At 33.7% G+C, this 25222-nt stretch overlaps 3 protein-coding genes across 8 annotated transcripts; all 3 read right to left on the reverse strand.

The window, feature by feature from the left end:
• Positions 1–338: 338 nt before the first annotated feature.
• LOC130986492 (homeobox-leucine zipper protein ATHB-17-like) lies at positions 339–3847 on the reverse strand. The gene is made up of 4 exons (XM_057909920.1): positions 3150–3847; positions 2446–2639; positions 2295–2374; positions 339–802 (listed from the first exon to the last, which is right to left on the reverse strand). The coding sequence occupies exons 1-4, from the start codon at positions 3229–3231 to the stop codon at positions 529–531; spliced, it is 630 nt and encodes a 209-aa protein (XP_057765903.1). The 5' UTR covers positions 3232–3847; the 3' UTR covers positions 339–528.
• Positions 3848–10378: 6531 nt separating this feature from the next.
• LOC130986493 (ATP-dependent DNA helicase homolog RECG, chloroplastic) lies at positions 10379–19956 on the reverse strand. 4 transcript variants are annotated; one of them, XR_009089281.1, is made up of 20 exons: positions 19309–19474; positions 18886–18943; positions 18175–18268; positions 17984–18066; positions 17808–17907; positions 17067–17630; positions 16874–16986; positions 16511–16748; positions 16261–16424; positions 15833–15914; positions 15569–15658; positions 14767–15000; positions 14421–14492; positions 14188–14340; positions 13974–14117; positions 13549–13707; positions 12988–13071; positions 11137–11709; positions 10830–11052; positions 10379–10716 (listed from the first exon to the last, which is right to left on the reverse strand). XR_009089281.1 is itself a non-coding variant. In XM_057909922.1 (19 exons), the coding sequence occupies exons 3-19, from the start codon at positions 18211–18213 to the stop codon at positions 10960–10962; spliced, it is 2985 nt and encodes a 994-aa protein (XP_057765905.1). In that variant the 5' UTR covers positions 18214–18268; positions 18886–18943; positions 19093–19956; the 3' UTR covers positions 10379–10959. The 4 variants fall into 4 exon arrangements, 3 of the variants coding, with proteins under 3 accessions (XP_057765905.1, XP_057765904.1, XP_057765906.1); XM_057909922.1 differs by having other exon boundaries at positions 10379–11052; positions 19093–19956; XM_057909921.1 differs by having other exon boundaries at positions 10379–11052.
• A 391-nt stretch (positions 19957–20347) lies between these two features.
• Positions 20348–25111, reverse strand: LOC130986496 (mitogen-activated protein kinase 9). Of its 3 annotated transcripts, none has more exons than XM_057909925.1 (12): positions 24674–25111; positions 24470–24604; positions 22871–23279; positions 22665–22792; positions 22468–22527; positions 22149–22298; positions 21878–22033; positions 21633–21770; positions 21477–21550; positions 21054–21152; positions 20716–20980; positions 20348–20646 (listed from the first exon to the last, which is right to left on the reverse strand). In XM_057909925.1, exons 2-11 carry the CDS (start codon positions 24476–24478, stop codon positions 20722–20724), a joined length of 1482 nt encoding a protein of 493 aa, XP_057765908.1. In that variant the 5' UTR covers positions 24479–24604; positions 24674–25111; the 3' UTR covers positions 20348–20646; positions 20716–20721. The 3 variants fall into 3 exon arrangements, with proteins under 3 accessions (XP_057765908.1, XP_057765910.1, XP_057765909.1); XM_057909927.1 differs by having other exon boundaries at positions 24738–25086; XM_057909926.1 differs by having other exon boundaries at positions 24908–25047.
• Positions 25112–25222: the final 111 nt, after the last annotated feature.

The following is a 25222-nucleotide window of genomic DNA, read 5'->3' on the forward strand; positions in this document are numbered from 1 at the left end:
TGTGGTATGCGGAGCGGCCTACTACACAAACAGGAATATGCTCCAAGCAAACTTCCGTGTAGCAGTTGCTGTTCCTCATTAAACAAATGATATAATAATAATAATAATAATAATAATAATAATAATAATAATAATAATAATAATAATAATAATAATAATAATAATAATAATAATAATAATAATAATAATAATAATAATAAAATCCCGAAAAACAAATGTATCTTAAATGATTGAAAATCCTTGTTAGCTTAATTATGGGAGTTGTATTTATTTGTTTAAATATAGCTTATGGGAATTGTATTAGACAAGTATATATCACATGTACAAGACTCGTGACATTACATACAAATCTAAGTTTGATTAGAACATGATTGTTTTGGTTTAATTAAGCACCACGTTAAATAGTACAATTACAACACAATTAAAGAGAAAAAATAGCTTATATACAATATGATATCAACACTACTTGAGCATATATATGCTATGATAAGCTAATTAGTGCCTCACTAATCAGAAAATTAAAATTGACTACTTATATATTACTAACGGATCGGAGGAGTGCCGAAGAAATGGGACTTTACCCTCCGATGAGGCGGCGGTGGTGGCACGGCCCTTGTCAAGGAGAGTGGTACGCTCACAACGAGGACACATAGTAAGGGCAGATACCTGGCGGGGTGGCGGCGCAGCCTTGATGAAGCGGAGCTCCTCCACCTCCTTTTGCAGCTTCCTATTCTGTTCGGTCAGTGCTCCAAGCCACCTCTTCAGATATTCACACTCTATTTCTGTTTGCTTCATCTTGCTCCTGTTTCAATTAATTAATTACTGCATTAGGATTTAATCCATTAGATCAAGCACATATATATAATCACGAGCTACTACTTTATTAATTAGTTCCTCAACGTTCCAACTAAAAATATATCGTGACTGTTCAGCCAACTATAAGAATATAAGATGGGCATCATGGGCTAAATAAGTAATAATAATAAATGCGTTGCATATGCATTAGAGCATCTGCACCGCGGCTCGCGGAGCGGGACGAGCCCGGGTCGTGCACGCACGACCTAATCAGAAAATTAAAATTAAAATAAAATAAAATACCCAATAACGGGTCATTTGGACGATTTTTCGATTTTTTTTTAATGGGAAGAGAGCAGTTGGCTCATTCAACAACATTCTTTTTTTATTTATTTATGTTTTCTAATATCCATTTTTATCCTGTAAATGCCTCATTTATTTTACACCATTATTCTCTCTTCATCTTCTATTCTTCTTCACTCTATTTTTATATCATTCTTTATCTCTTTTTCGTTTCGAAAATGAGCCCGGCAAAATTAGATTTTTAGAACAAGTTGGTTGTAGAAATTTATGCACCGCGAGGATGGCATATGTAATTTTTTCTTTATTGTAATTGTTTTTTTATTATTGTAATTTTTATCTGTAATTAATGTAAGGTTTAATTTTTATTTTATGAAAAAATTGATTGTAAATTTAATATTTAATTTAATCTACAAATATATTTAAATTAAAGATAAAATAGAAAATAAAATTAGAAAGCCGATTTAAAAGAGACCAATGTAGAGGAGGGGCTCTTGGTGTGTGGACGCACTTTTTTTTTTTTGCGTCACTTCACAAGTATAATTGTTGTATCAATTTAAAATTTATTTTTTCAATAATGTGTTACGTTTTTTTACAACAACAAAACTTCCTAAATCACTTTTCAGCGTGCATTTTACATTCAATATACAAACTATGTGAAAATGCAATTTATTTCCACATACATTTTGACTTTTAAACCCTAGTATATTTCCAGTCCTCACATATAAAAATGCTTAAAAGATAAAATGAAAAGCAGATTAATACAATTCTTGACTTAATTGCAACACAGTAGCAAACTGTATTAACAACAGTATAGACACGTCCAGATATATAATCAAATATACATACAAGATTCAGTTTGGGTTAGAGAAGCGTGTAGATTTCTAATTAGTCAAAACTCTACAAATTAGGCCACGAAAATGTTACTTTGCTTCATGGATCTCCCATAATGTGTGTGTGTGTGTATTAATAATTTGATGCTTGTGATTTCTTCATGTAGAAATCACTTTTCAGCATTTGATTTTGACCAACAACATGGGCAGAATCTGATTCAGGTTAGAATTCTAGAGCTACTTGTCTATATTCCCATTGTGAACATTTCCTAAAATATTCTATTCCATTTTCCTAAATATATATAGTAAAATAAATTAAATTAGAGAAAGTGTAGTTAAATTAGGTATATATGCATATAAGTGTACCTTGCTCTACGGTTCTGAAACCACACCTCCACTTGCCTTGGCTTCAATCTCAATTCCACTGCCAAAGCCTCCTTCTCTTTCTGCAGTGTAAGAAATTGATTTCATTCAGTCTGAAACCACACACACACACACACACAAGATCGATCCGTACGGGGCTTAAGGCTTGATTTTGTAGGAAGCTTTGCTCAAGACGACGAGACTGGTCTTTTGTGAGGCGGAGTTTCTTCCTCGGAATCGGGCCTCCGCCGCCGTATGGGCAGTCTTCGTCTTCTTCTTCCACGCATTCTTCTTCTGATCTTGACGGCGCTTCATTCATGTCCAGTAATTTCATCTCACCTTTTGCCTCTATATTATATATATGTACGTATATCAAATATTTCTTGTTAAATTTGGGCATTTATAGAATATTGTCTTATTCGACAAAAATAGTGGATCAAACTTGAAAAGGCATCTATTTTATAGATATACCATGCACAGAATTATAACTCTTTTTTTTTTTTTTTTTTGGCGAAAATGCAGAGAATAAAAACTTTGGTAGAATAAGTATATATATAGGAGAATAAAAGAAGGGATTTCATTTCACTCCTTCAATTCGTGATCGGCTACCACCATGCAAGAAATTAAAATACCTAAAATATATGACGTCGACACCTCTTTAGAAAAGAAGAAGAAATTAACATCAAAAGAAAAAACCGATGTAAATTTTTCTTTCGCAGAAACCCTAATTCTGTCAACAGGATATATGTGAAAAAGAAGAATCGAAGTTGATGATCAAACTTAAACTTCAAGAAATTGAAAAGGTAATTGACACACACAAAGAAGCGAAGGAGAGAGAGAGAGAGGTTGCAGTCTCACCGGAAGAAGATGGGGAAGAGGAGAAGCCCGGCATGGCTATGGATAGTTCCAAGCAAGTAGAATTAGGATTCAAAATCTCCATGAAATCTGCAAACAATAATTACAGAGATATTGGAGAGGAGCACAATTATGGGTGAATTTATATTGTGCAGAAAGACAAGAAGAATTTGTGGGATCTTGAATGATATATATTCAGACAAAAGCAAAAAAGTAAAAGGAGAATGGAGACAGGAAATGCATAAAGGTAATTAAGTGCCAAAAGGTCAAAAATATAATAAGGGAGTTGTTGAAAGAGATACAGATTAGATTGATCAAATTACATAATTATATTGTTAATTCAACACTTGATGAGAAACGGTTTTTCTTAATTTGATCGCTTTTATTTGCCTACACAATTAGCCCATGTACTATTTAATTAAATAATTGCTACCCTTTTTTTTTTCTTTTCAAATTGGAGATTAAAGTTGGGTGTGACAAAGCAGCAGGGTCCCCTTGTTTGAGCCCGATTTGTCGGTCCATAAGTCAGCTGCTGAAATGATTGGCAATACACCATACAAACCTCCAACTTCAATTCTCTCTCTCTCTCTTCAGGTAATGATATTGTATGCCGTAGTGTGTATATTATGGATACTTCTACTTTTTTTTTTCTTTCTTTTTTTTACTTGTAGATACTTCTACTTTAGTATATATTTTCCATCTGAAATATGTTACTGATTATATTTATCGATCGACTTGTTCAGGATTTTACGAGGACTTATACACAAAACCTACATATATAATACCAATATAAACTTGTAAGATTAGTTACCACACATATAAAAAGGATTATGCTTTTATGGTTACTAATAGAGAGTGCGTGTGCATATCACACAATATGAACTTCATAGTTAGAATTAAATAATTGTAATAAATTCACAATATATAATAATTAATATAAAAAAATTGAAATATCATTCTTTTATTGGCTAATTAATACAAAACCGAAGATTCTCTAACCAATTTTAATTTTTATGAGGTTCTTCTTGAAATTTGGATTAAGTCAAAATCACACACCCGTCCCCCGTGTTTATGCATGCCTTTTTCTTTTTTTAGGTACATTCCTTAAATTTATGCACACTCTATTTTTGGACACTACTCCGACCCACACATAATTTTTACAATTTTACCCTTATAACTTACACTATTTACCCACAATCTACTTAATAATACCTTCAATATGAGACTGTTTCTCCATTATCAATACTTCAAATAATTTTTTATTAAAACTCACTCGTACCATGGTCAACTATGTAAATATATGTATATTTATGAGGGACGGATGGAGCATATGACACACTTAACATCTTTCAGCCTTTACACCAGGCATACATCCAAATTATTATATTTAAATTACCATGGCTATGTATTGTCGATAATTAAGAATTGGGTCTTTTTGGTAGACAACTCTACATACTTGGGTAGTTATATACATAATACCACAAAAAACTTTACGTTCATTTTTCTTCTCATAATAATGTTATCACACTAACTCCCATAATAAATTTTATTCATAATTGAAGTGAAAGAAAGGCAAAAACATTTCATAAAAAAAATCCTTTTAACCGGAAGATATTATTTACTGTACAACATATGTAAAAAAAGTTAAAAAAAATCCACACTTTTCCATCAAAGAGAATGCATAAAAAGAGCAAATGGCGACCAATTCGTTTAGTAATTAAAATAGAAAGATTAAATATTTGAATAGCGCATTATGATATATAGATAGATATAAAGGAAAGCTGTTCAAAATTTGAATATTATGTTGACAATTTCAAAAGAAAGAAAATTCAGCTAACTTGTGACCGCGAAAAGAAAAAAAAAATTACGTTTTTCCTCTACGGCCAATTTGTATGAGTCCACATATGGTTCTCTTGTTCATATTGAAAATGCATGTAATTAAGTAGCTCTAAACAATATATTCTTGGAAGACGAAGAATTACAATGATTTCTTTCATTTTAATTTAGTCAAACTAAAGAATATTTTCATTCATTTAATTCAAAGTAGAGGGGAACCAGTCAAACAATCATATCTCAGTTTCTTGACCTGACCCTAATCCATGTGGTATTTAATTAACTTATCTGACATAAAACACCTCACCTTCCCAGAGTTTGAATTAGTTTTTGGTTAATGTTTCAAGTAGATAGCAAAGATTTAACTAATTAGTTTTTGGTTAATGTTAATTTCAAGTAGGGGTGTCCAAACGGGTCGGGTCGGGTATACCCGATACCCGCTACCCGTTTAGACACCCCTAATTTCAAGTAGATAGGAAATATTTAAACTTATAGATTCACAGCTTATGTACCCCCCACCATCATGTTAAGATAGGCAACTAAAAGTTTTTACTTCATATAATAATACAATTAATTAGTTATTAAAGTTATCTCCTTAATTGGTGGTTCTACGTGACATCCTCTTCTTTCATTTTTATTTATCTAAATTCTTGTTATGCCTTTTTAATTTTATATTTTAACTCTAATAATTAGTAAATTAATTCTGATCCTTCTTAAATTCATAAAATTCGCAACTTACCTTAGTTAGATTATTGCATTAAACTCGTTGGTGATTATCTTTAATTAGATTATTGCATTAAATATCCATGTCCAATGATTATTATATTTTAATTCTTCTTAAATCCATAAAATCCGTAAATTAATTAAATGATTGCATTAAATTTATAGATGACTGTCTTAATTAAATTATTCGTATTATATATTCATGTTTTCTAAAATGTGATTGATTTATTTATAAAAACTTGATCCAAAAACATCTTATTTTAGTTGTTGGGTTTAGATCGTGTAGTTTAAAATGGAAAATTATTGTGTGATTTAAATTGTAATTTTCGTATTTAATTAGTTTTAAACAGTTTTTGTAAATTGTCTAGTTTGCAAATTTATAAATACCTTTAATTTAATTTTTAATGTTTTTTTATTTATAGAATTAATTACTAATAAGTGCTTTGTGATTTTTTGGATTTTATTGAGATGTATAACCAATTATTGTTATAAAATTTTTATTTGTTTACGTATTTTATAAATTCAAACATATGCAAGACATTAGTGGGTATTATATGGATTTGTGATTGAAAACATGTAGTAAAATCTCATTTTAATATAATTTATGGCGGATACGAGTTTATAAACGGATTCAGATAACTTAACTTGTATATTACTAGATGGGTTTGAGACGAGAATGAATAGTAAATTAATCGGGATTGAGACGAGAACGACTAATTAGAGGGTATTTGTACCATTTATGATTAATGTTTATTCTGTAATTTGCGAGTTTTATTGATACAAATAATCAATTATTATAACAACTTATATTTAATCATTTAAATATATTATAAATGAATTTGGATAATTAGTGATAACACTCATTTTTTCATGGTTTTTAATGTTCCTATTATGCCAATTTTATTGGGAATTGAGTGTTTGATAGTTATTTTGTGCTTATATTGTTTTATCTTGTGAAATATTACTTGCTCGAACTTTGATAGATTTTACAGAAATTTGAAGGTTGAATTTGGAAGCATGGTCTACATGAAAGTTGTAGATCATCGCGATATGAGTTCGTGAGTGCAAAGGGATCACAAATCGGAGTTCGAACGAAAGAGATATGGCCGAAACAAAAACATCGCGTGCAGTAGTGAAAAAACAGCTACCGGAGAACCGCGATTGCCGATTCCTGAAGTCCGGTCGCCAATTTGTCTGTTTTGTTCTCGTTTTTGCGAATTTTTGGGCTTTTATCAGTATTTCTAAGTTCTTGTATATTTATCTCATTTGTCTATATATAGGTCATTTTCTTGATCTCTCTACACCTCTCTTCTCTCTCTTCTTATTTTTCAGTCTTAGACTTAGAATTTTATTGCTTCCATAGATTAGGTTATTTTTTGGAAGACTCAAGATTTCAAGATTCAAGCTGTCTATTCAGATTTCATTCCGAGTTTTATCTATTTCATTTATTTTTATTGCTTAATTTTTTATTATGTTTTTATTTTCTTTTATTATGTGTAGCTAGTTTTCTTTTCTGATTATAGCGTTTGTAAATTGTCGATTAGATTTATGTGATTGACTTGTTGATACCTTTTTATCTTCTAGTTTTTGCTCATAATTCCTAGTACTTGATTTCTTGTGGATTATCTGGTCAATAATTTGTATGTTTAGCTATTCAGTTTGAGACCTAGTGGGATAAATGTTTAGCGGATTCAAGAATGTATGATATGATTTTAACCTCTGATAAGTGAATTATATGGAGCTATTCTTGTGAGCTTTTGGGAGTTAGTAGATTTTCTTGAGATCTAACGGAGATAGAGAATTTACTAATATGCTATCATAAACTACTCTAGTGAGAGAGTGTGATTATTTATGTGACCTCTCATCAGAATTGGATTAAAATTGCTAATTAGGATTAATAGGTTGATTGTGTGATTTGATGATTAACGAAATTACATTCCCTGGATCAGTTATTTATTTACTAGAATTTCTATTTGATTTTTATTTACTCTGTTTTGAGTTTAGTTTTGATTATCCATGATAGTGTGTTTGCTTGAATATTGCTAGAGAATTTATTAGGATTATTTAGGGTGTTTGCGCTTATCAGACCCCATGAATACGATACTCTACTTATTATTTATTGATATGATTACACCGTGTTAGTTGTGGTATTTTTGTTATTGTTAAATTAGTAGTCAATTATTATTATCAATTAATCTGACATGTCTACACAAAATTTTATCAAATTTTTAATCTTTTGTTGTTAAGTCTATTTATTATGAATGTTCACTTTGCAATGTTTGGTTATTGTTGTGATGAATAATTAATTAGTGTAACATCTTATATTTATAAATTCAAACATTGTTCAAGTAATTAACAAATTACTTTTGAATTGGATTTTAAATGGGCAAATGTATATACATTTTAAAATGGTTGAACTATATCCTCATTATTTTGATTCATCATCAATTTGATTTTTTAGAAAACTTCGCAAATGAAAGAACATAAATAAATCTCACATATATATTTTTATATTTATACAATTTAGTGTTAATGTTTACTTTGTAATATTTGAATTTTATTGAGATAGATAATCAATTACTATAACAACTTATTTTATTAAATCAGAGGAATTCAAGGAGTCAGCTTACATCACTGGATAAAAATCGTGTTTGCGATAAGAATGAGTAATTAGTATATATTTATACTATGTATTTATTGATGCTTACATAATGCTTACTACGTAACATTTGAATTTTATTGAGACAAATAATAATATGTTATATTTGATTATTTAGATATTTATAAATTTAAATGTATTTGGATAATTAGTTTTAGGACGTGTAGAAAAGTAATTTTTCAAATCGATTTTGGGATATGTACGATTATATAATTTGAAATGATTCCGAACATTAATCGACATGTCTATATGTATTGTTCATGTTGTTATTGCAATAGATAACAAATTATTTTTATAAAATTAAATGTGTTCATGTAATTAACGAACATTATTATACTTGTTTGAAAATAGAATCAGTAATAAAATAACTTTTTAATTGAATTTAAGATGAGTATATGTACATATATTTTAAACGAGTTAGGGTGGATGAACCATATGTACTTCATCATATTGGTGAATCACCATTTTCCACTACGACCAACGATTTCATATGTTGAACCTATCCACATATAAAAATACTTTTATAGTTTCTACTTATAAATTACGATATAAATTGATTCTCTATCAAGTTTTACTTATAAATCACAATATAAAGTTATTTAAAGTTGACACTCAACGCATTACTAGTATACACAATAAAGTAGACTATAATAGGGATGTAAACGAATCGAATATCATTGGATTCAATTCATATTCGTAAAAATAATTGCATATTCGAATCGGTATTCGAATATATTTCGAATCATATTTTATTATTCGTATTCAATTTGTATACTGATTCACGAATACTCGAATCGAATCGAATATTCGTTTAATTTTTTTACAAGTGTATATTATACAATTTAAATCAAATATTTTATTCGAAAATTTCTACTATTTAGTTTAATTCTAATATCCAATTTGCAATTTTAATAAAGAAAAATTCTAAAATAATATTTCAAATAATATGGAGATCACGTGCATTACATTTACTTAAAAATTCAATAATATATGCTAAAAATATATTCCTCTGTTTCAAAATCTAACTCCCAAATTATAATACAAACCTAATATCAAAAGTTTGGATAACATAAGTAAGCATTTGAATAAAGCAAAGCATCAATAAGAACTCTTATATAACACTTCAATAAATAGAAGTACGTCATAGCACTTCAATTAACTAGAATTATTTGAATAATAAAGCAAGCATGCGAATGCTATTAGCAATGCTATTATTGTAATTCACTTTTATTTTAATAAATATTATTTTTTAGTGTATATATATATATATATCGAATATTTTCGAATACCGAATCGAATATCGTGATTCTCGAATCGTATTCGATAACTAAACGAATCATAAAAAGTATTTGTATTCGTATTCGAATCATAAAATTTCGTATTCGAAAATCAAAAATTCGAATCGAATATCGATCGAACCAAAATTATTTGATTCATTTACATCCCTAGACTGTAATACTTTATACACAATAAATACTTATTTGTAAATAATTATGTCGAAAGGAATTAGATCAAGTAAGACATCCTCACACGGGACAGAGAGAGAGTAAAAAAAGAAATGCTTTAATAGGTAATTACTGCAATCACGGCAAAATTATTTTCCAAAAGAGAAAGTGCAAGTAATTAAGAATTGAGCACTGTATTGGTCAGGAATTTTATTTGTTTCTCGACAGAAAAGAAAAGATGTTTGTTTCTTGGTGGTGGTGATTCATAAATAGTTTGAACTTGGTACTTTTCTTATAAGATGAATACCACTGGAAATTAAGGATAGTAGTGTTGATACAGAATTATACGTACATATCGAATCATGTATGTTACCTCAAGCGAAGCATGATTTACTTTGAGAGCCCGACATATGAACTTCACTTTACACACATGATTATTGTTCCAAGACTCGATTTCCGCTTTTAAGGTGCTTTTCGAGTCATTAAACACAACACTATGTTTGCCGGCATTTTCAAAATACTAGTGAACCATAAAATCCAAGATGCACGCACAAGAATAATTTGTATACCAGTTGATTGGGAAACTAATATTTTGATTTAATTCCAATATAGACAAAGAAAAAGAAATTCAGAGAGAATAATATCTCTATGTAAACTGGAGTATAATTTAGAAATTAAAAACAAAGTCCAAATTAGGCGCACCTAATTGTAATTGTAATGATTAGTTAAGGTATAGATGCATAGCTCACATCAAATTAGGGAAACGATGGGACCCACAAATTGCTCTAGCTTTATATGGCAGTCGGCAGCCCACAGTAGGCCCAACACTGCAGCATCAGTGGATAACAGATGGGTCCCACTTTAACTCCTTGCTTCTTCGCTCCTCCTTCCCCTGTGCTTATACACTAAACTGTTGTCGTATACATACATAGTTTCACATGAGATGAACGTTATAACTAAACTAACTAATTGTACAAGATTCATGGTTTTGACCTTTTTTTGTACCATTAGATTATCACATACCAGTTTCAAACGTCAGCACTAGGTAAATATGGCGTCATAGGGTACAACACTGCAATTTAGCCTCATTTCCTCTTCATTTCTAATTATGGATTGTTTTGCGCCATGCTGATGCCGATGCTGATGCTGCTATTTAGTCCCCCAGAAGGCAAAGCGGCTGTCTGATGCTAAGCTCAGCTCTCAGGTCTGGGAATTTCTCCAGATCATAAGAGCTCTCCAGAACTTTCTGCAACCACCAATAAACAATGCAGCTCTCATATCATACTTTAGTCTTCCCCAATATATTAAATTATAATTTGTCTAGGCTCACCAATGCTGCAACATGAGCTTCCTGAAGAATATTTCCATCTATCTCCAACCTCGTAACAGGAAACTCCGGCAGGTGGCCCGACTGTTTTTTACCCAGCAAGTCCCCGGGCCCACGAAGAACGAGATCCATATTTGCAAGGTAGAAACCGTCCGAGGATTCCTCGAGCACCTTTAACCGTTTGAGGCTGGAGTTTGTAGAGGCCATTAGAATACATTTTGACTTCCTCTCCCCGCGTCCAACTCTACCTCGAAGCTGATGCAATTGTGCGATTCCGAATCTCTCTGCATTCATCACCACCATCATGGATGCATCTGGTACATCAACACCCACTTCAATTACTTGTGTAGAGAGCAGAATTTTTGTTTCGCCAGATCTGAACTGCCTCAGTGCTTCATCCTTCTCGTCGCTTTTCATTCTACCATGTAGCAGCCCGCATTTATAACCGCAAAACTTGTTCGAAATAGCTTCAAAATCAGCTGAAGCAGCACGAAGTTGGGGCAATTGTTCAGACTGCTCGATCACAGGATACACGAGATATACTTTCCCTCCACCTCCGAGTTCCTCCAACATCATCTGCAATACTCAAAGCATCTAATATCTAATATCATCAAACAGATTACTGTACTAAAACTCGCAGACTCATAAGAAGACACTATTAATTTATATTATGCCTGAAGGACGTTAAACTTATTGTGCATATGTAGGACATATTCCTCAGTATGTTTGATTTGAAATTCTCTTAATCCAACTCTCGTCAAAAGGTTTATTCTTAGTGCTCGTTTGGTTCAAGTAGAGAAATGGAAAGGGAATGGAATCAAATAAAGGAGTGGAATGGTAACAATAACCATTACTTTTATTGAGTGTTTGGTTTAGCAATGGAAATGAGTCATTAGTAAGGGATTCCGTTTCTTTTATTTCCCCTCTATTTTGAGGGATAACAAATTGGGTGATTGTGTTACCCTCAAGTAAGGGTAATGGTTAACTCATGACACAAACCAAACAACAAGTAATGGATTCAATTAATTGAATCCCTTTCCAACTTTTAAAAACACCCAACCAAACGTGGGCTTAGATGGTCTCGGAAAGTTTAGGCTACAACTGAGAATATACAAGACTTCAGGATCTGTAAATACAAGATCAGGTGACTATGCGTGTATCTAGGCTAGCCACCCAGAATTATATAAGAATTTCAGCTGCAAATCGCATCTAATCATGATGGATCTTCTGTATATAGAAGAGAATAAATGCAAGATTGGCAATAGCAAATGTTGTAAATCCTCACTTGCACATGGGAAAGTTTTTGAGAGGTATGTGAAAACAAGGACTGAGTGGTGAGGGGGCAGCGATGTGCTGCACTATGCACTCAACTTGTGTGAGTAGATCATTCACAAAAGTGACATTTTATTCTCAGGCATATGAGAACGAGTTCATGACATTCCACAGTGATCTCCATGAACTATGCTATCACTATGCAGCAACTACATCGAGTTTTTTTTATATGAATATACTGAACCAACAAAAAGGAAAAAGTTCCGATGTGATATCCACTAGCACCAAAGCCTACAAATTGATGATTACAGGTTTTTACATTATTTTTTAACAAAGTATACATCTTATTTATGCAATTGGAAAGGTCAGAAAAGGAAAACAGATATAATTGCATTGATTTTTTATTTTTTTTATCTTTGTAAATCTTAACCAATATTCTTTGGTAATCATAATTCATTTTGTTTATGAATGCACAGAAAAATCAATGTTTCACATCCATTAACACCTGAAGTTCTGTAGGAGTGAAATTACAACATTTGGATGTGAGTGCAGGAATTGAGGTTTTTACGTTAAAATGTTTACCTGGTAAGCCTTATCAAATCCAACTTCATTTCCTTCGATAACATATGTCTTAATGGGCGATCTTCCAGGAGGTAAATCTGTGATCTGTCATAAAAGAACATAGCAAAGACAAATTTCAAACTACAGTACAAGATAATGAGAAGATCATGATGCAAAAGAAATTAATTGTGAAAATACATAAAACTACCCACCTGAATTCTGGGATAGAAAAACAACAACAGGGTCTAAAAAATATTTGGTCATAAGGTGATATAGATGCACAAGGTTGGAAGAAAATAAAGAATAAGTGAGAATTGTCAGAATCTTGAAAAAATGTGTTGCTTTTTTTTCAGACATCAAAATTGGTTTTGAAGACTTCAGAACACTCACATATGAGATCATAAGAACTGAGCCTACCCAATACTATACCCCCAAGTCAGTTTCTTGCATATATTCAGGTGTCAATTCCTTGGTGGCCAATGAAAAAGTTCAGATTTAATATAAGATAGCATGCAATTTCAGAGGCATTAGTGCAATATTGTAGCAAAACTTATTGATAATTTCAAATAGAGGAGCATATACTTGAGTCAAGGACATGTCGCCATACAATGCCAGAGCAAGCGACCTCGGTATCGGTGTGGCTGACATAGCTAGAACATGGGGAGCCATGCTGACATCATTTTTTGCAGAGTCACTCGAACTAGTTGACTTCAGTTGGGAAGTTATATTGTTGAAATATAACTGCAAAAAAACGAACTTTATCAGAATATCAGTAGCATTATCATGAGCTAATCTGAGTATTTGACATGATCAATGGTCTAATAACATAATAAGAACTTCCCATAAGACAGAATGAGGATTTGCAATTCAATTGTGAAGAACAAGTTAATAAGGTTAATTTAGGTTAACACAACCAGCTGTTTCAGAATGCATGAAAACATATTTTCCAGCTCATCTTCTACGGAAGTATCCAGAATCATTTCAGGAGTTTTGACGCAAAGAGATACCTTGCTGTTGAAGCGTCCTCTCTGAACAACACCAAAGCGATGTTGCTCGTCTACGACAGCTATGCGCAAAGCTGAAAATTCCACCTTTTCAGCTATTAATGAATGAGTTCCAATGACCATGGAGATATCTCCAGATTGGAGACCCTGACAAAACAGTTGCAAAAGATGAAATGATATGCTATGCCAGGAATAAACAAGGATGATCTGCAATTACCTGTCGAATAAATCTTGCTTGCTTCGTTGAGGTTGATCCTGTCAATAGAGCAACAGAAGGCTTTGCATTGGCATCTTCAATTTTCTCAAGCAAGCCAAGAAGGTGCTCATAATGCTGGATGGCTAGCAGCTCTGTTGGAACCATAAAAGCTGCCTGGAGATAGTTTAATCCAATCATACAAGGCTCTTCACTAGGTAAAACAAAATCTAAAAGTAGAAGTCATGATCACTCACCTGGTACCCAGAGCCAATTACCTCCATGCATGATAAAAATGCTACCACAGTCTTCCCACATCCAACATCACCCTATGAAGGCCCAAAAAGAATGGTATACGAAGAGGCAATAATGAGGATGAGAAAAAAGAAGAGGTTTATGAGGGTTTAAGCCTCCTTTACGAATTCTATATAGGGATTCAGATGTCAGATAAGTCATTTTTGTAAAACCCCTTGAGCACAAGGGGTTTTCAGAAAATGTGAAATAATTTTTCAAGAGAAATCAGTGTGCATACAGATCCAATTTGATTTCAGGAAACAGAAAGAAGTTCAAAAGATGAATCTAGATGCATAAGATAAACCAAACCTGTAACAGCCTATTCATTGGAACTGGTCGTTTTAGATCCCATATGATTTCTGAAGTTGCTTGTAGCTGACTGGTTGTAAGCGTATATGGAAGAACCTTCACAAAATTTTTCGTGATACTGGCCCACTCTTCCACAAGTCTAGTGTTCAGCCCTGGCTTTATGTACCTCTCAAGCAATCCATCTTTCTCTAACTTGGTACCAAGACCCTCAAGCATTTGGAATAACTTTCCCAACTGAAACAAAAAATTCAAAATTAAATATCACTGGAACAACAAAAACGTTTGTACTTTTAACAGTGATAGCTGCAGGAAACATGATCTCTGGAACAGCAGGTGAAGGATATTTTTATATGTATAATAAATTGAGACAGTGGCCATGGCTTGATATTGTTTAATCCAATATGAGTCTCAGACTCTCAATCTCAATTTGATATTCCCTGCGTCTTAGAAAAACAGTCCCGCTTTGCCATTTTGGGACGTCCACAAAATATAGTCTCATTCCATTTATAGACACTAACCACAACATATTACCATCAATATATCAACTTATTTACCTATTCTACCACATATGGCCCACCACTTTTATCCCCATTCCCCATTATTCACTAGACCACTACCCCTAACCTAAGATAGGACCCTTTCTCCACTCACAATACACTCAACCACTTTTATTAAAACTCGTACCACTCCCACCTAGGACTATTTTTCCAGGACGGAGCGAGTATTTATCAAAAGTCCATCAGAGAGAGAGAAAGAAGGATAACAAAGGAGTAAAATGCTAATAGAAAAATTATAAAAATACCTGAAGATAGAAGAACTCATCAAATATAAGCCTTCTACGAGCTAAGTCAGCCATTCTAAAACTAGTCGGCTGGTGAATCCCAATATATGCCTGCATCATTTACATCCATTGAATGGTTTACCAATATATGCAGATAGCTTACCATCAAAATGGAAGACCAATGATGCAATTTGGAAAAATAAAGCAGTGTCTGCAAGCTAAGTCCTTAGTGGTCCCCAAAGAAAAAACAGAAACAACGGCAAAGTTTAAAGCCAGTCTACATACATCAGAGAGTGATGGTAGATGAAAATCCTGAATAATGTCCTTAGGAAGAGGATCATGATAAGCTGGTAACATCTTCAAAGCTCTGAAAAATTATACATGTTCACTGCATTAGAGAAAGAATACATTCTTCAACCAGATGAGCATTAAAAAAAAATCAATAATAGATTATGCATCCAAATCTACCAGCTTTGGCAAATGAATGAGAAAAACAATGGCTAGATATGTCTAAGTCCCAATTATTTATTAGAATAGGTGGCTTAAAATGAAAAATAAATGAGAAATATTATGCAGGAAAACTGAAGATGTGATATAAATAGATCATAAAAGACCAACTTCAGTTGACCAACTGGCTACTGGAAATATACATATATAAGCAGAACCAAGAAACATAAATAGTTAATAATGAGATAAAAATGCACTAGACAAACCTTGAAATAATGTCCCTAAAAACGTCAGAGTTAAGACCTTTTTTGGAAGGATATATTGGATAAGGCCTCCCTTTGGCAAGAACACATGAATCTCCTTCGTTGTTAACGACATCGATACTGTACTCCCTCATTTCAAAGTTATCTTTACTTCGCATTTTGCGCACCTTCAAAAAGTCAACATTTTATGGACAAGTTTTTATGCACAGTAAGCAATACGAAATTCATATATTACTCATTTAAACCACTCAACCTTGCCACTGACGCACACAACATCACCCTCCTTGTGCTTTCCCTGAATACTTCTAAGGAAAGGCATGCATGTGAAACGAGCTCCACGGAAAAACTTCTTCAAATGCAGATATATAGTTCGTTTGCTCCTTTCAACATCATCAGCTGTGCCTGTCACGTTATCATTTGCCTCAATATCTGCAATATCAGAAGCTACAATAACCTCCAGATATGAGAATGAACTACTAGCCCGGATCCCCCTGCGTGAAAAAAGTTGCTTTGTCAGAATCTAAGTCAAACATTCAACACTACGCTTTAGAGAACTTCAAAGGAACCATTTCAGTATCAACATAAAAACATATGCCCAGAACTATATAAAGCTTACCTAGAAGACATTATTTTCCCAACAAAAATCATGTACTGACCATCGTCAATGTCCATCTCAGCATTCTGTAAATCAACATAAGTCCTAGGAAAATGATGTAGCAGTTTCCGCAACTACAAGTAGATAAAAGAAGCATCAGGCAGTGATCTTAAGCAATATGCAGCTGTATCCGAATAATCACTGGATAATTCACCGTGTAAAAACCACATTTTTCTAGCTGACTGTTCTGGCGTCTGCTAAGCCCAATGAAATTGATACTTTCATCAAGAATTACTGCCACCGAGACAGCAGGTAACTGGGTCTCAGAACCAGCATAGCTGCAAGGTTCATCTGCAGTCAATTGCAAAACATTTCTGGGTTCTGTCTTTAAATCATGTGACTGAGAATTAGTTGATTTGTTGACGTCATCTTCCAGGATATGATGCTGATGCATATTCATATTTGAAATCTCCGCATACAAAGCTTCCATGTTTTGGTAGATGAAATTTGGATCTAACAAATTTGCATCAATACGACTAGCAATGCATCCTTCAAGAACTTGAGGCACCAATGATTCTGTGGTTTGAGTATTGTATGCAGGTCCATCATACAATTCCACAGTTGGGAAGCAACCCAAAGAGATGGAAGGGAATTGTTTGCATGTCAAGGTGGCGTCAAATTCAGCACTTCCAACTTTAAAATTCTCTCTGAACTTCTCTCTAGATATATTATTCCCAATTAAGCCATCGAGACCATTGTAACCAATGAAAACTGATTCCTAGAAGAAAAAGTTGTACCACCATATTAAAGTTCCAACACAGGAGAAACAAAATTTCAAGATTTCTAAATAGACATCCAGATTGCACTACTAAAATAAGTAACAATGCTAAACAATCAAAAACAAATTCTCGTAACTTTTTTAAGGTTTAGTTGTTTCCTACTCTAAGACATGTACCTTTTCAAAGCCATCTAAGCCCTTCAACAACTTTTCAGGAAACTTATGCTTTGATCGAAAGCATGATGTTAAACTATTTGGTGCAAGAAAATTGTTAAACCTGCATAGAAACGAAGGATCTTAAGATATTGCATCACAAATCACAAAATGAAGCGTAATAATTTGAAGCCAATAACCTCAGACATCTTCCAAAAATACTCCTGCATGCTCTCTCAGCTTCAAAATTCACAGCATGCCGCAAGCATTTATCACTGAAACCCTATCGGACAAAGTTTAATTTTATAAGTTGTCAAAGAAGATGCTATGTTGGTACGCAAACGACAATAAAGCTTTGAAACCAGAGGAAAAATGTAGGCTGCCCCCATACCATGGTACACAATTGTAAAGCAGATGGTGTCACCGCCATAAACAAAAGGATAACAGACTCAAACAGAGCTGCCTAGATGACGCAGCCATTGAACCTGTAAAGCCATTGAGTCATTTATAAGAGGGGAAAACTGTATGATAGGAAACAAACAGAAGCTTATTTATAACATATTAAACAGAAATGAAACTTAACCTAGCAGGAATCAAATAAAGACAAATAAATGGCATCTCTGCACCGATAGCATTTGGAGCCATCATTCAGGCTGAGTAGGAATAAGTTAAATCGGTGCCTCCCACACTAGTAGCTCATTATAAATAGAAAGTCAATAAATCTCAGCATAGGAAATCCTCTAGGCAATTCCTCGGACTCGATTTAGAAAGCAACAGTGCTGACACTGAATCAGACATAATCATAGAAGAAACCTAGAATCTGGGATGCAACGAAACTAAAAAAGCTCTATATAAAGTGGAAGTAAATTCAAACAGAGCACAAAAGGTGCTTAGTTAACTGATCGCAAGGAAAAAGTAAAACGAAAAATGAATACAACACATAATCAGCTAAGTCCGAGCAAGCCATGCAGAATTTAATAAAGCACATATAATTCCAGTGCCGGAGTTGAAATAGTAAAATTGGATTTTATTTTTATTTTTGATAAAGAAAATCACAAGCGGCATGGGCCATGGCAATCGTAAGTTGAGAAAGATTACTAACTTTGGGGAAGCTGGAGGGCTACTGAGTAATGAGAGCCATGGCTGGCGGATAAATGCTTCTGTAATCGCAAACAATTGGGGTTAAATTTAAAATTAAATATGTTCAAATATAGAGCAAGCAAATACTAAAATTACAAACTACTCCCTACTGTTTTAGAAACTAGCAAAATAATCCTTGGAAAAATAATTATAGCAAAAAGAACATGACCACATTCACTATAAATAGAGGCCCATCCTCTCGAGCTTAGCGGAGTAATTAGGGTTTATGGGTTGCGAGATCGAAATTCTGCCGGAGACGACGCAATCTTCCAATGGTTTTGGTTTCCCTCTTTTTTGTATTCAACATTTATATGGCCAAAGATTTAGGCTAAAATGCAAAAAGGGGAGAGCTTGAACGATTAACTGTTCGTGGCTCTGAAAATACCTGCAGGTTTTCTGCAGGCTGCCCTGCAAAATTTAGCCTTCACATTAACAATGGCATCATAGTACGGCTTTGTGCTTCCGATTCGGTTTTAAAGTGAAAAGTGATTAATTTTGCTTTTTTACTGATTGCCGATTTCGGTGCTCTCCACAAAGCCGCCTCCAAACGCCATTACATACGTCAAAATCTATTCCAATTGGGAGTTTTCGATATTCTTGAATTGGAACTGATAGATGTAAATTTCAATTTCCACATACGGATTAATGTTTGTTTTTGGATTATTTTCTCTTAACGAATTTTATAAAAATAGCATCGACTTTCTTTAAAATGTGAAGAACCATTTCTGGAATAATATTGTGTAATGCAGCGGCTGTCAATATTTAGTCAGACCATGATAGTGGACAAATAATTTTAGACTTTTACAAAAAATCGACGTTATGGTTGTAATTATTGAAAGTGATTTAATTCAAGTATAAAAAATCTACTTTGATGGTGAAGAACAATTAAAAGTTTAACAAAAATGTGTTGCCTCTTACATAAGTGAAAAAATGTCCAATGCACGAAAATTGGATGTCGGATACTACTGTGGCGTACCAATGTATGATGTAGCAATCAAAATTTGCAAAAAGAAGGAAAAAATTCAAGGAAAATAAATGTCCAACTCACCCTCCACGCGAAAAATGAAAATGATGATGTTAATCGATCATGTATTTGAACTTCTCATTCCTTGAGGTTGTCAATGTCATGGTGGCTTCTCGTATGTTGATGCATTTCGAAAAAGTGAAATTTATAAGAAAAAGAAGAGATGACAGAGAGAGACATTCTTAAATTTTTGTTTTAAAATTTTTATCGCCACATCACAACTTTCATACATTAGGTGTGTATTTGCACTTATCTTAATGGTGTAACATTTTGATTAAAACGCTAATCGATGTGACAAAATTGAATACTTATCCTGTATATAGTATGATTATGCATGTAGGATACTTGGATGTTCTTTTTTCCAAACAAATGAAAAGACAGAATCTCAAATCCAATCAAAAAAATGAAAAGAAAGACTGAAATTCAAAATGGGATTACAGCCCAATGACAAGTACAAGCTAAGAAGTGCAAATCTTTTCATGAGAGCATCGGATGTCTAGACGAATTGTTCAATGGTTACAATGAAAATACTGAAACAAGTATTACACACAGTTGATGTAACAAGAAAACAAAGCGTCCATAAATGAAACATAAACCACTCCTGTATTCCAGCAAGTGAATAAATCAACCAACCAACTTGTACGGAAGAGAAACACACACTGTCACTATCCGATTCTGCTAGACACAAGGCAATTGCACCTGATTGGAGAAACAAGATCAGAGGCTGATTTACCTAAGGTTGAGAGAGATAGATCATTCAACACTAACCTCACATCACAGGTAGTCTTCTCCTTGCACTCCAATACATTTGGAAGCACTGATGCTATCACTTCTTAGCAAGCAACGGGCACTGTAGCACGATTTGTTATGATCATTTTTCCTAGCTTTTGCACTCGCATTTCGAACTTCTGATCTTTTAATATCAAATGAATTTTTGGGGCTCTGTACGACTGGACGTGGAACTGGCACCACGGCTTGACTTCTCGAATCACTTGTGTCTGGATCTTCATCAATCAGCCCACACACGCGTTCCCTGACACCAAATCAGGGGTATTAGATTAGCATTCAAAATGAAACATGCTCAGGCACATCAGAAATAGCTTTACCTGGGCAAGGAAGCATAGCGCCTTCGCATTGGTGGTCTGCCTAGTTTGCCTGCTTGTCCCTCCAGACGGAAGAACTGTTGCTTAAATTGATCGACTCCACTGAAAAATCATACAGTCTAATTTAAGGAGGGGATAGTACTGATGAATGATGATAGATATAACCACAATGGTGTTGCCCCAATCAATCATTCACTTCAGCATATACTTAATCGTCACATATATATATATATAGAAATCAACTTATAACATTTAAGGTACAAGGGAACTATCATAGAAAAAGAAAAAAGAAAAAAAGAGAGCTGGATGGAATTTGCAGGAAGATGAACGAAAATTGAGCGATATATATGCCTGAAATTAATTAAGAATGATAAAGTGCTTGAAATTCTCTTGTAGAGTTAACACAGATTCTTTTAATGGCCCGACCTTGGATACATAAAGTGAACTTGGTCCACGCCACGGAGGTACTCCTGGAGCATCTGGGGATGATACTCCAAGATCTGTTTGCTTAATTAAGATACAACGTAAGTAACAGCTAATGCAAGTATAATATCATTCACACTTCACTAGTAATGCTCGTACCTCCCGGTAGATTAGTTCCCTCACATCTTCTTTCGTTAACTTTCTTCTTTCAAACTCAAACTCGAATTTGGAGATATGTTGAGTTGACGGTTCATCTTCCACATTTGCCAACCCGTAAAAATATGGATCTGACAATGCCTGTACAAATATGGTTTTTTACCAATGTCAATGAAAACACAACATCCTCACACTGAAATTGAGTGAGAAAGCCGAGGCAATGAATACTTAGTTATATGAATCCTTACTTCTTCAGCAGATGGGCGATCTTTGGGATCAAATGCAATTAGACGCTCAAGTAAACGAAGAGCCAGGGGATCAACATCTGGAAACCTTTGTGATAGAGGTATAGGTGCTTTCCTTCTCATGCTACTCAAATATCTTCGGGCCTTCTCATTTCGAATCTATAAGTGAGAAAAGAATTCAACTTGTCAAATGATAAGTTTTGTCAACTTCATTAGTTTGTCTATCATGTTTATCAAGTGACAAGAGAAGTTTAGTCATGATGAAGGAGCAAACCCTTGAGATAGCTTCATGAGAAGGTGTGCCAAGAAGATCAGTTATGAGCTCCAACTGGTGGACAACATTCTTCCCAGGAAACAATGGTTTTCCAGTGACCATTTCTGCAAATATGCATCCTATGCTCCAGATGTCAATAGCCGGGGTGTACTGCAATAGGCAACAACCACATAAGGAAATTGAACAAATAGACTTTTCAACATCTCATTCACTATCAAAAAATAACCTTTCTTGTAGTTTGGCAACTAGTCTAGACACTCAAGTACAGAGAGAGATTTTCATAGACAGCACAAAGTAATTTCCAGACAGGGGAACTTACTTTGGAAAAAAAGGAACCACAAAGTTCAGGAGCGCGATACCACCGGGTCGCCACATAATCCTTCAGATGAACAACATTTCGACAAAAATTACAATATTGATAATTAATTAGCCTTAATCCAAGATTTTTTTTAAAAATTCAAGAGAATTTCACATGGATACATATATCCTCCACGAATCACAGCATAAATTACTTACAGTCCAGAAAACAGCAGATGGGGCATCACCAAATGATGCACGAGCTAGCCCAAAGTCGCATATTTTCAACTTGCAGTCTGCATTAGCAAGGATGTTTTTGGGCTTCAAATCCCGGTGGAACACATTTGCTGTCGAAAAGAAAATTCAGAGTTCTTATTAACTGCTGAAAATGCAAGAAACTAAAGGAACTAAGTTGATGTGCCTACCTGAATGGATATATTTTAAAGCTCGGAGCAACTGATACAAAAAGAACTGATGATGCCCAGGAGTAAGATCATCATTTGTCTTGATTACATGGTGAAGGTCTGTTTCCATCAACTCAAACACAACATATATATCCTTGAATTCTCTCCGACATGGAGGCAACATGATATGCTTAATTTCAACAATGTCTGGGTGCCGAAGCAACCTGAGGAGTTTGATCTCTCTGAGAATGCGAGTAGCTTCACAGACATGCTCGAAAATGTCATTGATCTTCTTTATGGCCACCTTTTCTCCAGTGTGAGTATCAACTGCGGCAGCCACAACACCATAACTTCCCTTACCAACAACCTCTTGGATTTCATATAAATTTGCTTCACCATACTCGGTGAAGAAGTCCTTGAAAGGCATGTTCTGACAAGCCAAAAAGAAACATCAGCCCTTTCTATAAGAAACATGGGAGATTCAGATGGGAAAAGAATAAGAACTTCAAATACAGAGTGAAAAGAAATTGTTGCAATGTTGTGACAATATTACCCAAATTAAAAAAAAAAAAAAAAAAAAAAAAAAAAAAAAAAAAGTAGATATGACTGCAATTATAATAAACATAATGTGCATCAGCATACATTTAGGGGGCGTTTACTTTGCATGATTGATAAGATACATGATTGAGTTTTTTTATCATCAAGACTAGGATTTCTCCGATCTCACCCATTTAATAGAATATGAATCAAACAAAACTAGCTCAAATGAAGAAATTATCAAGGGCCTTGGATATCCCAATGTTCCAATTCATCTTAGTAAACAATGGATTAGCCTTACTATTTTTATCTATCTAGACTAATCCTCAAAAATAAACATCCCCTTAAAGTTTAATCTTTCAAACTATAAGGTTCTGTTAAGTTAAAAGTTTGTGTTGCATTCATTAATCCTAGCCTGAAGAAAGTTTACACTATCAACAGAATTCTGCAAGATGAAAGAGCAAATTTATAGAGGTTTTTATAGTAGCATACTGTTGAGCTCTTGAGCGAGGATAGAGGCCATAATCATTGCAAAGGACATCACAAATAATCATAATAAGTTGCAGCCAATACAGCATACCTACATCCAACTACAAAGAAGTGAACAATATAATTTGCAAAAAATGTAAATATACATCAAAGAATAAACAAGAAGCCCAGTTATTTGTGATAGAAAAGACTCAAAACAAGAGAACCAAACCTAACCCCAACCTCAAAGAGGGAACCACACACGCACAAACACATACGGCGCACAAAAACAATGATTGAAAAAAAAAATCCCTTTCTTCAGATGGTTAACCTGAATACTGATCTCGAGATAGCATCATTCACCGGACTATTGCAATTAGAAAACATGAGTAGCAATAAAATACACCACGTTGTCAGTAAGAAAATTAAGAGCAAAAGAAGACAACTAAGTTGACTAATATGGGAATTCTATTAGATTCAAACATGGAAAGACAAAATGACGGCCTTCTCAAGAAGACATAATTGGGGGAAAAATATCATATATTTTGGCATAACACAAAAACCAGATCTGAACCTCATGGATAAAATGAAGTTCATAAATATATACATACTTACCTGAATCATTAATCTCCAACGGCGAATAAGAGAGAGAAAGAGATTTCCTTACAACACGCCTCCGGAGAATGGCAGCTTAAAAATTTATAGGTAATCACAATCCCATTCAAGTGGGATACGTCTATTAAATAACCCCTTCACAAAAATAAGTTGACATTTAGCAAAAACACTTTTAAATGCAATTGAAAGGGCAAATTTGAATACCTTAAAAAGAATCTGGCTATATATTAATACTACAGATAATCCATGTGAAAAATTTATCCTTTACCAGCTAGAGAACAGGTGATCTGCTATAGAAGGAAGCGGGCTCTATAATATATATACATATACACACACGTCATATTTAAACTATTTCAAGATTTGATTTTTTCCTATAGGCGAACTTGAGATCTACTACACAAGAAAACCCAAAATTCCACGTCCATATAATATACTTACTACAAAAAATTGAAGCTTTTTCCACTAATTTTTGTGTGAACTCAAATCAACTCGAGCGAGTGAAAGAGATGGGGGTATCAATCAAATAGTGTCGGTTCCTTGATATTCACTTAAAATTGTGAAGTTGAGAAAAAGCCCACAATTAAAGGAAAAGAAAATTAAATAAGGAAAGAACCAATTGAGCGAGATGTTGGTGAAAGGAAACAGTCAATGAAGATGGCCCAGAAATTCGATGTATATCCCACCTCCCCCGCGTCCATTCGGTTATAGAAAATGACAAAAACAATTAAATAATATAAATCGCTTTAAATATTG

Source organism: Salvia miltiorrhiza, chromosome 5, assembly GCF_028751815.1.
Source record: "Salvia miltiorrhiza cultivar Shanhuang (shh) chromosome 5, IMPLAD_Smil_shh, whole genome shotgun sequence".
Taxonomy (NCBI): domain Eukaryota; kingdom Viridiplantae; phylum Streptophyta; class Magnoliopsida; order Lamiales; family Lamiaceae; genus Salvia; species Salvia miltiorrhiza.